This window comes from Stegastes partitus, unplaced genomic scaffold (genome assembly GCF_000690725.1).
Source record: "Stegastes partitus isolate 25-593 unplaced genomic scaffold, Stegastes_partitus-1.0.2 Scaffold118, whole genome shotgun sequence".
Taxonomy (NCBI): Eukaryota; Metazoa; Chordata; class Actinopteri; family Pomacentridae; genus Stegastes; species Stegastes partitus.
In genome coordinates this window covers 717,540-729,137 of record NW_007577849.1, presented here as the reverse complement: position 1 = coordinate 729,137, position 11,598 = coordinate 717,540, and the positions used below count along the sequence as shown (strand labels likewise).

The following is an 11,598-nucleotide window of genomic DNA, read 5'->3' as shown; positions in this document are numbered from 1 at the left end:
TGATAATAATAATCATTAATAAGATTCTTTTCTTTTTAAATGTGAACTTTTAGTTGCCATTGCTCATGACTTCAGTGCCAGTTAACAAGTCACAATTATTGTCTGTTAATTGACTAATTCTTAATCTTTGCTGTCGTAAGGTCAAAAATCTAGTTGATCAGGCATGAAGAATCTGTGCTTCTGAAAGCTGGGTGATGGCTGATTTTAAGGTCTCAACTTCATTCAAACAAAACAATAATGCAAAGAGATCTTATTACCAATCATTTGGCCAGAAGTCTTACACTATGATGTAATAATTATTTTAATCAATAAATACATCCACACAATAAACTTCCATTCTATACTCTGCACTGATTGCACATGATAATCCCATCAAGACCAGTAAGGCAGTACATCAGTAAAGAATCTTATGTGAGATGCTTTTTGGGTGGATTCATGCTACAGTAGATTGTAGGAATAATAAAAAAAATAATAGGAAGTTTGTCAAGAAACAGTGCTGGTAGTTTAGAAAATAAAATAAGATGCTCTTCGAGGATACCGCCAGTGGCCTTTAAAGACAAAATATTGACTCTCTGACTTCTTATAAATGAAAGTCCTTAGTATTGGTCAGCGAAGACTGATCTGAAACATGCTACTTTATCTACCCATCACAGATTTTTGTGCCTCAGACACTCTTCAGACTGCTGACCAATACTAAGGACGTGTCTGGTCTGAATAATGCCTGAAGTCTCTTTAAGAACAACACAGCCTCCGTAAATGTGACTAAAATGGTAGTACTGTGCATTCTATTGTGATTGTAACATCCACAACTACTGGCATCATAAATTAGGGCTCTGCCTTAGTTTCATTACTGCCTTTATCCCAAAAGACAGGATTACTGGTGTGCATGTAAAAACAGTCATTCTCTCCCAACAGTAGATCACATGTCATGATAACATTATTTATTCATCAGTGTCAATGTTAAGCCAATATTTGTTTCTTGCCAACATCAAATTGTTCTGGTCAAACACAAAAAACAAGTACCGCACTTATTTGTGAAAAATCATGGAGTGGAATAAAGTTGTGACAAGTCCTTTTTTTTGTTCTTGTGTTCCATTGTGACATTGAGCAAAATAGTCAGTTTTTTGTTAGGCCTTTCTCAAGTTAATGTCTGATGAGTAGTTCTTAAAAGGCAAATAGCAGCCATCATTTCCTGCTCCCTGCGGCTGACTTTCGGCCAAGCTCCCTGGCTCTGTCTGTGGCAGACTCCACAGCGCTCATGGTCGAAGCCCTTACGCCGCCTTGTTCCAGCGTGTGAAGCCCATAGATTGTAGTTCCTCCTGGAGTGCAGACCTCAGAGCGAAGCTGAGCAGGATGCTTCCCAGAATCCCGTAATAATCTCCCAGCACCCTGCAACACATGGCAGCAAAATAAACGGTTCAAAGATTGTGTTTTCATGCTGATGTCTTAGAACTCCAATGAAAATACAATATTTTTAGGATAACTATTGTGAAACTGAAGTGCACACAGTGTAAAACTGACCAGAACAGTCTGAGATGCGATGCTGTGGGCTAGAGCACTGGGCATGCCCATTTTAACAGCTCCTTCTGCCAGCGCTTCAGCAAAAAGGTAAACCTGCAGAAAACAATCACATGTTTCAGAATAAAAGACGAACAAAGTCCAGTTTTGTACTGCTCAATTAAAAAATATACAATGTGGGGGTTCTGATAGGAGAGATGACTCTGTATCAATATTTTTCTCACATCAGTTTGTTTCTAAGTATTGAAGAACTTATTGCTGTTCTTATATTGTGTACTTACATGTATTTATTTTCCTTATATCCCTACATTTTTCTGTATTGCTGTTGTAACACTGCAAATTTCCCTGCAGTGGGGTTAATAAAAGACTATCTTTAACCATTTTATTACTAAAAAATAAATGTCTTAAGCATTATTGTTTCATTGTTTATCATACCATACTGTCACATAGTACAGCACACAAGTATTTGGACACTCACACAATATATGGATTTGAAATGAAGCAGTGGTAAATGGTCTGCACTTATATAGTGCCTGTAGAGCGGGCAATCAAGATGTGACCCAAGTGTTTTCTTTCAGCTTTCACACAAGGGGCTAAAAATATTAAGTATTTAGGAATTACAGCCAATTTTTAAATGTCATTCCTTGATTATCACAGGCTTGATAATAATTTAACAATTGAATGGTAGGCAGTTTCATGTTCAGGTGTGGCCTGTTTTGTCATTACTTTGTGACAAATTACGGAGATTAAAGGTCTGGAGTTAGTTCCAAGTTTTGAATCATTAGGAACTCTCAATACCGGGTCCAAAGAGGTGCTGAAGCAAGGTGGGGAGGTCATTGTTTGGCCGACAAAACAAAACAGACCTGTGACAGAGATGTAAAAAATAAATAAAACAAAATATCTGGAACATACAGAAGGTTTATCTCATGACGCAAACCACTGGTAACACTCAGGTACAGAGAAGCCAGATTAGGCTTTGCTAAATAACATCTAAAACAGCTACCCAGTTCTGGAACACGATTCTTTGCCACCCAGATAAACTTGTATCAAAATGATGGGAAGACTATGGAAAAGAAAAGGAAGACCTCATGAGCCAAGACAGATCAAATCATCTGTCAAACATGGAGGAAGTAGTGGTATGGCTGAAATAGGGTCACTGGTGTTTATTGATGATGTGACGGATGATTTCTGCTCAGATTCACTCAAATGCGACAGACCTGATAGGGCTGTCTATCACAGTCCACATGGATAAAGACCCAAAAGATAATGCAAAGGAAACTGAAGAGCTTCTTAAGGCAAAAAAATGAAACACTGTTAAACAGCTGAGTCACTCAACTGACCTCAACCCATCTGAGCTGCTTTTGCAGCCACTGACGGTGCCTGCTGTAAAGATCTGGCAAAAGCATCATAGAGGAAGAAGCTTTGGTGATGCAAATACGGTTCCAGACTTCTGCCAGTCATCAGCTGAACTATTGGTCTTATGATTATTATTACTATTATTATTATTAGTAGTAGTAGTAGTAGTAGTAGTAGTAGTAGTAGTAGTAGTAGTAGTAGTAGTAGTGGTAGTAGTAGTAGTAGTAGTAGTAGTAGTAGTAGTTAGAGGAGCGGAGAGGGTCATCAGACTTTCCGTCACCTCCGTCCAAAAACCTTTCCAGACCCGCTGCGGGAGCAGGACGCTGAACATTGTCAGGGACTCCTCACACCCTCTCCATAAACTGCTTGAACTACTGCCATCAGGGAAACGTTTCTGGAGTATTAAAGGATAACCTCCAGAATGATCAACAACTTCATTCCACAAGCTGTCAGAATGCTGAACTGCTGATCCAGATATGCAAACACTTCTTTAAGTAATTGGATCTTGAAGAAACACTCTCTCCTTTTGCCTGTACTACTGTGTATGTACAGCAAAATGACAATAAACTTGATTTGATTTGATTAGTATTAAAATAATCCCTACATTTGTAATTATGTTAAATTACTTTGGATGATACGGACTATGTAAAAAAAAAAAAAAAAGGCTGTAATTTCTGAATGGTTTTTGCAAAAATTTGTTAAACCCCTTGATTTAAAGCTAGAAGTCTACACTGTAATCACAGCTTGATTGATTTGTTTCAAATTAATTGTGGTGGTTAGCAGAGACAAAATTACAAAATTTGTATCACTGTCCAAGTACTTATGGACCTGACTGCGTGAGCCTGTAATGTCTTCTAGAATGGCATTACAGTGTACACCACTGTAAGGGCCATCCATGCAAAGCAGAAATATGCTTACAGATAAGATTTAGGCTCGGTTTGTGTCTAGTTGTGACCCTTTGCTATGTCATTGTGTGTCTCTTACTCCCCTTATTTCCTCTCCTATCTGTCTACAGAAAGTCTTCTGGCAAGAGGCATAAAATACCCCAAATATACCAAATGAAATGAAAAGAGTTCAGATTTTGTTTTCTTGTTTTTTGCATTTTTTTTTTAAATGTTGACTGGGTCTGTATTACTTTTGTGAAGAAATAGCCAGTGCAATAATCTCTGTTTAAAAGATACTGTATGTCTTTGACCATGTATACTTTGTCTATTATGTTTATCAGATTATTTTTGTATTCTGCACAAGTCTTAGTTAAATAAATGAAGAAGACAGTCTTGGGGGATTTACTTGAGCGTGTACACTATACTCAGTGGTTTAAGATGACTTTTCAAGAACAGTGAAACTCGAAACAATCATTTTTGGAGGGTTTTTGTTGGAGCTCTGGCAATGTTTAGTGACAGCCTCTTGTGGTTGTAAACAATGATTACATCAGGCTGCTTAATGAAGCATTACCACTTATTATCAATAACTCAACAAAGATGAGAGTAGCGGTTCATTGCTCGTACCAAAAGCAACTTGCTGAATTAACAATCTCAGACACTACAGCATGCTTTAAAAAAAATGGTTAGCTGGAATGTAAATTGTAAATGAGATGAAATGATCCTTCACATAAAATTATTTTCACTCATTCAAATGGCTTGCTTGAATGACAATAAATTGTACAGTTGTTTTAAGGAAGTCCTCTTACAATAGTTTGCGGGAGGTTTCAAAGACTTCTAACAAAATAAATAAAATCATACAATCCTAGGACACTCACAAAAGCGACTCCGCTCCCACTCAGTCCAGTGTGGATGTCAATCCAGGCCTCAGGTCCCTCCTCCACCAAACCACAGTGATGCAACAAGGAGCGAAGCAAAGCACCATCCTCCTGTTTCGCATGGGACCCCCGCGCAAACAGTAGAGCCCCCTCCTGAACCACACATGGTAGATTTGGCATCAGCCGGATGGTAACTGAGTTCTCTGGCAGGAGCTTGACATTAAAACACAGAAAGATACATTTTTAAAAAAAAAAATAAACAAACAAAAAAACATGATCTTTTCACCATGAACAAGCCAGCATTTAGTTTAAAGCCATTACATACTGACTGGGGCTCTCACCTCTTCTAACGTAGCCAGTGTCACTCCTGCTGCAACAGACACTATAATGTGTCTGTCAGTGACATGTTGTGAGATTTCATTGAGAACTGGTGGAACCAGGTGAGGTTTGACTGAAACAAAGACCACATCTGACCCACACACCACTTCTATGTTGGAGTGAGTTACAGCAATGCCAAGCTCCTGAAAGCAAGAGTTAGAACTATTATACACCTGCATTTACCAGCTCTTAAACAAGTACACACAAAATGAATTATGATATATTTAGCATATTAAAGCAAAAACACGAAACAATGCTGCTTTTCTGTGAGTAGTAAAACAACCAATCTCATGCCAATTAGTAGACAAAATAAACTAAAATAATTATAAGATCATTGGTGGTTACAGCCCAAAAAAAAAGTTTTATTTTTTGAAACATCAACATATAATTTGGCTTCACCAGTGAAACATGGCGGACACGACAACTCAAGTCAAAGTCATGACAACTCTTTTCCTTACTTTGAGCATGCAACACACCGCAAGTCACAGAGCAGCATGGGCTTCAATGCAGGTCCATTAAAATTCATCCAAGTTGCACATCTCTTATCCAGTGCACAACGCTCTATTATAGTGAAAATTGTATTAGTCTTCAATTCCAATGATTTTGTTGATAGTTCTTAGAGAGATGTTTTCAGTTTACTAACAAATGTAACAGTAAGTGATGGATGTTGCTTTGATTAAATTGTATTGAAAAAGTAGTCTCAGTGGTGGGTTAAAATAATATAGAATTTGCTAATTTATACTTAAAAGATATTCAGCGTTTTTATTCATTACCCCATGAGCCCTAGGCTATTTCCAGGATAATTCTATACCTTCTTTTTAGCTCTTATCTTGCTCATGTAAGGACAAACCAAGTGCATGTTTTTATTTTGTTTGTTTTGTTTCCCCAGGACAGTCTAAGTTATCCAGATCTTTAATCATTTGATATGATATACTTAGAGATTGTTTTTTATATTAGCACCTATGAAGAAAGAGCAGAGGCACCTTTTATTCTTTATCATTTGTTTGTATATGAGACTGTCTGGAAACATCAAAACTATGATGGTAGACTATTGTATAATTCAGAATTTGGGAAAAATAGGGGATGCTTAGTGCCAAACAGAAATAAATGTTATTTTATTCACTGAAGTGTTCTCATACAGCAATCTGCTTGCAGAGGCAGCAAACCAGGCAAATGTTTGCCCCCCACCCCAAACATAAGGCTCCAAGAGGAGCCCACGACCCCCCAGAGTCAAGGATTATCACTGTCTACTCACAGCCAAGGGGACCCGTGCTCGTCTTTTTTACCACAACTCTTGAATCATTGCAAAGAAAAGCAAATCCATTATTTTGTGTTGATTTTTTTTATTCAAAGTGGGATGCAATATCAGTCCTATGTTGAAGATCAAAAGATGACCCGGAGAAACAATTAGAATCATTGAAAAGGCTAAATTCAGTTGTGTATTTTGATAGTTACTGCATCATGAAACGGTATGGACTTTGCGTAAAAATAGATGACAAAATTATTAAAGACATCACTTTGCAGAAGCTTGATCTGGTCTCGTGACATTATTACAAATATGTATCTATTTTTAAATTATTTATTAGAAAAGAATGTAAATGGATAAATTTAATGGCAAAATCTGGATTTATGGTCATGAATATTTTTCTTGCAGTTTTTGTATCAGCTAAGGACATTGGTACGTTGTGAATAACATTTCTGAAAAAATGGATGACTGTGTGGGTTTGTGTATAAGGTTATCTATGAAACCGAAAACAACTTCAGACAATACGCTCACAAAGGAGGATAGACAAAAACTGTGACACGAAAAGCATGATTATGAAAGAAGAGTTGTAGAATATGTTTTAAATTAGCTAAATTCTGACATTCAATAAATATATTTTATTGGTTAACAGTTTTGTTTTGTTAAGCCATGGAAGCAACATCCAAATTTGAGAACATAAATTACCAATTCCTGCTCAGGTGTTACTAATCTAAAAATACATTAATTTACTGCATGCACATATCTACTTGACACCTGCAAGAACTTGACACCTGCAGGAATCCCCAGCAACAGAGGACAGTCAGTATTAATGCATTCACAAGTAACCTGATCTTACAGTCAGTACCCATGATCCTCTCCATGCCTGCTCGCTGTCCTGTAAACTAATCAACCTGATTGAGAACTGAGGGGAAAGTAAAAAAGAGGAAATAAAGTACCTGAAAGCGTCCCAGATTCCTGGAGGACGGTGCGCTCACTTTGACGTTTACAGGAAGAACACTTCCTGCAATGAGAACATCAAGTAAGACCACTGACACCTTCACTCTGACTCCCCTGTTTCAGCAACTTTTTCTGAACTCACCAGACAAGATGCCCTTTGCGATGCCGAAAGCCATGTTACCTGCACCGATAAAGCCAATCTTCAGCTGCGAGTCCATTTCAGGGTCCATTTTGATCTGAAACAAAAGCAGAGGACTGATAAGAGCAGAAACGTCAACAAAATACAACATCAAGGCCTCACAATTACCTAAAAACTAGGGATGTTACTCACAGGACAACTAACGACACTGTACGATCATAACACATCTTCTACAGTAACAATGGTATCACACACTATTACATATACACATCACAATTTGTGATTCTGCCGTTGTTATTTTTCATGCAAAAATGTGGACTTTCCTGGTTACAGGTTCTCCGAAAAAAAACTTTTCATAGTTTTCTTTCTCATTTATGATATCAATGGAGTAATTTGTGTAGGTGTATCACCACCGCATAGCAACAGACAGATGAATTGCCACCGTCAGCTTTGTTCACATGCATACAAAAACCTGATTACCGAAGAAATCTGATTAAGGCAAGAAATAAGTTTGCATGGTAAACCCTGGCTGACAACTGCTCAGTAATCTGATTTCTCCCCCTCCCTCATAACCACTGCCACAGCCTAGTTTCCTGCCCTTAGTCTTTTCATCGTGAAATAGCATCTCTAACCCAGTTCTAAATTTATAGGGTCAAAAAAGCTGGATCTGCAACAAAGAAATCATTTGGTGTGACAGTAAATCTGATTTCTTCCTCCTCGTATCCTGATGATGTTTCAAAAAGTAGCTTCTATGACTGTACATTTAATATTGTTGGTTTTGGAGAGACAGAATAAGACATTTTAAAAAGTTGCCATGGCCCTAGAAATCTGTGATTGGCACTGTTATTTTCACATTTTACAAACTGAACAATGAAAAACAGATGGCAGATTAAGCAAAAGAGATACACTGCAAAGCTAAAGAGACACAAAAATATTAAAGGGAGCCAGTTGTACTCATTTCCATCTCTATGTTATTATTCTGGGACTCTACTATAGTAGCTCTGCATGATTCACAGTTCAAAAAAATCCTTATTTATTACATACAGGCCCTTTATGTAGCCCCTCAGTTCATTCAGTGCCTAAAACAAGCAGTTTTAGCAGCAAGTTCTTGAAGGTCCCCCTCCCAAAAAGCCGATTTTCGTTTTATTGGAAGGTTTTGCAGAAGTCTTTTCTTGTTAGCACCACCTCATCCTGCCAGCATGAAAGCTTAGAAAGCAAAACCATCATAATGTCACGTTGTTTATTAGAAATAGTACCTCTTAAAATGCATCTGTACATGTTTGAGCAGGAATCTGTTATCATGTGACATAAAGGTGGATTTACTCTTTTAATCTCAAGCCGTATATAAAAATGTTTCTCTATATGCCCTGTTAATGAAGTAGAAAATGTAGTTAGTAAAAGCTAGTAACATGTTATCCTGCTGTCATCAAACTACTGTATACTATGTCCCTGCACCATCACTTATTTTTCTGCTAGGGCACAATAAATGTCTAGAATACTATCCAAGTAAACTGTTTTGATGAGACCATATACATACAGTAACGTAAAAGACCATTGTTTGAGTCTGTGGGCCTGCCGTGCCCAGAGAAGATGACCAAATCAAGAAATCTTTGACGACGGGACTTTAGTTCATCACCAAAGTAGAAAAAACCCTTAGAAATGTGGCATTCAGAGCAGTTTCATGCCTGATTTTTTTTCTCACGGATTACTTGTATCTCATTATTGAAACTCTGGCTGTGTTGAATATGAACAAGCGACATCTTAACATTAATTATACAAAAGAAGATGAGGAAAAGCATAATAGATCCCCTCTAATTGAAAGCAGTGTCATTTATTACACTCCTTCTAGAGACTCCTTAAAGCTTTTTAAAAATAATGCAATCTTTTACACAAAAAGCCCTCCAAATGATCCTTCCACGTTAAGGTTTTAATGTTCAGTTTTAAGTTGAAACTATGCTGATCAAATAAAAAGATCCATTTGGAGTTTACAGTGCTGTGAACTTCCATTTCTTTTGAATAACTTAAAACTCACTTTAAAATCAAATATTTTAAATGCCACTTTAACGTAGTAGCAATGTATTTGTGTTGTGAATCTGTCTATGCTTATATTGTACTTTTTTATTGTGTACAGTTGGCTGCTGTGAAACTGATGAGACTAAATGTATAAGTATAGATTTAGGTAAAACTGTATTGTGTTACTCTGCAACATTAGTGTGAGATATATTACAAGCATTCTGAAAACTGTCAAACACCTCCAAAATCACCTCACAGTTGAATTACCATCTTGAGATCAGTTTGATCAAAGACCGGACATTACAACCTTCATGAAGCTTATTGTACAACTTTATGCTGCATTGGTTTTCGAGAGATACACAGCTAGTAAATGAGTGTACACAGAAGGCAGATGCATAATTACAATAGGCACTGGGGCTGCACAATAAGTCATTTCAGCATCAACATCACTACGTGCATATCTGCAACAGTCACAGTGCAAGAAGTGCAATGTGAATTAAGGAAAGTTATATAAAACATATCATGCTACAATCTCTTTTTGCTGCCTGATACGAATGACAAGTAGCAAAGTTCTCATTTTGTATTCAAAAGAGGTTCGAGAGAAGTCTTTCTAATAGAGTATCATTTGCTTTGACTTAAGCATTCCTGGAGTCACCCAGTTTTTTTGTATTTTTTAAGATACTGTTTGTTGACATGCAGCTTCCGTGTGTGCACAGCACAATGAGCTAGGAACTGGAGAGAAAATCTGGTTGCAGAAAAGAAACAGAACTTTGGTTTATGGAAACATTTTGCCACCAGAAAGAATGCTGTTTACCAAATTAAGGGAACTCTATCAGCACTGTCTTGCAATTGTCACCACCACAGGAGGCAACACGGCTACATGTCTGACCACTGACATCAGCACCACAAAGAGAGCCAAATCTAAATTCCATCCAAGTCAAAAACTATTTTAAACGTCCTATCCAGTGTTATACCATACGAGAAAGGCTCCAAACAGCATTTTGTCATCTTTTTTAAAAACATATTTTTATTTTCTATGCAAATGCACGCAAACTACAAAATGTCCCTTATCATTTCAGAACTCCTTCCAAATGAAATTATTCAAGTCATCTGCCGAAAATGTTTTCATATCGCAATTTTTATCTAATATCGTGCAACCCTAATAGCCACATGCATCTCGACAACACATAAAAGAAATTAAATCACGATTATGATCTAATGACAGACTACATCGCCTCCATGGGTTCAGCCCTACAATTAAATCCAGGTTCTGAGTGGTATTGTCGGGGCAGGGCTGCGGCCAGTGCAGCATTGATGCTTCACCATCCGAGTCCTCCGTCACCTCATCGTTCCTCTCAGAGTTGACACCAGCTCCGACCAGAGGGTGTCTGGACTCCATGATCGCAATCATTGTCTTTTCATAACGCCACCAGCCCTGTATTTTAGTCGGGGCCGGGGAGTTAGGCTCACGTTTGCACTTATAGTACGCACTTTTGAGAAGTTTCCAGCGAAACTTTAACTGGTCCACAGATCTGTGATAGCCGGCCGCTGTCATCCTCCTGTGTGCCACTTTGAATAGTCTATTATTCCTTACTTTCCTCCCGTCTAAGCACTTCTTCATGTCCAGCTCCTTGAGAATTTCCAGAAATAATTCCGTCTCCTTCACATCCCAGTTCTGCTTCTTAATACCAGAGTCGTCCATTGTAGCGGCAGGTTAGCTCCTTGGCTAATGAGCGTTAGCCCACGGTATAATGTTCACACTGCTAGGTTGCTAATTAGCATGTCTGCTGCGGCAGAGCTGTGTGGTTCCTAGCTTAAATTTTTAGCAGTATTTAGCCTACAGGTCGTGAAAGGCGCGCCAATAAAATGTTAAAATCATCTACACAAAAAAATCAATTTGGCTCAGACGAGCCCCTAACTGCATCTAGCTAGGGATAGCTAGAAAATAATCCAGGACCGATTAGATTAGAAATACAATGCACGTGTTACTTGTTGATTGGACAACCATAAAGTAACACGGAGTGACAGAGAGACGACGTGAGTCGCTACTGTGAATAACTGCGGCTAACGCAGGCGAGAAAAGATTTATTCACCTGATGTTTGTCAGATTTTCTGTTGTCCCACGTTTAGCAAACCACAAACTGTAGTTTAACATTAACTGTCATGCACGTCAGACAGACCAGGAGCGTCCACAAACCACGCTGCCGGTTCGTTTGTTTTTTTCTGTTCTGCTCC

At 38.1% G+C, this 11,598-nt stretch overlaps 1 protein-coding gene across 3 annotated transcripts; it reads right to left on the bottom strand.

Moving 5' to 3' along the window:
* Positions 1-283: 283 nt before the first annotated feature.
* pycr3 (pyrroline-5-carboxylate reductase 3) lies at positions 284-11,554 on the bottom strand. 3 transcript variants are annotated; one of them, XM_008278206.1, is made up of 7 exons: positions 11,457-11,554; positions 7,354-7,447; positions 7,211-7,275; positions 4,975-5,154; positions 4,634-4,846; positions 1,522-1,614; positions 284-1,389 (listed from the first exon to the last, which is right to left on the bottom strand). In XM_008278206.1, the coding sequence occupies exons 2-7, from the start codon at positions 7,439-7,441 to the stop codon at positions 1,186-1,188; spliced, it is 843 nt and encodes a 280-aa protein (XP_008276428.1). In that variant the 5' UTR covers positions 7,442-7,447; positions 11,457-11,554; the 3' UTR covers positions 284-1,185. The 3 variants fall into 3 exon arrangements, with proteins under 3 accessions (XP_008276428.1, XP_008276426.1, XP_008276427.1); XM_008278204.1 differs by lacking the exon at positions 11,457-11,554 and adding an exon at positions 10,619-11,434; XM_008278205.1 differs by lacking the exons at positions 4,975-5,154; positions 11,457-11,554 and adding an exon at positions 10,619-11,433.
* Positions 11,555-11,598: the final 44 nt, after the last annotated feature.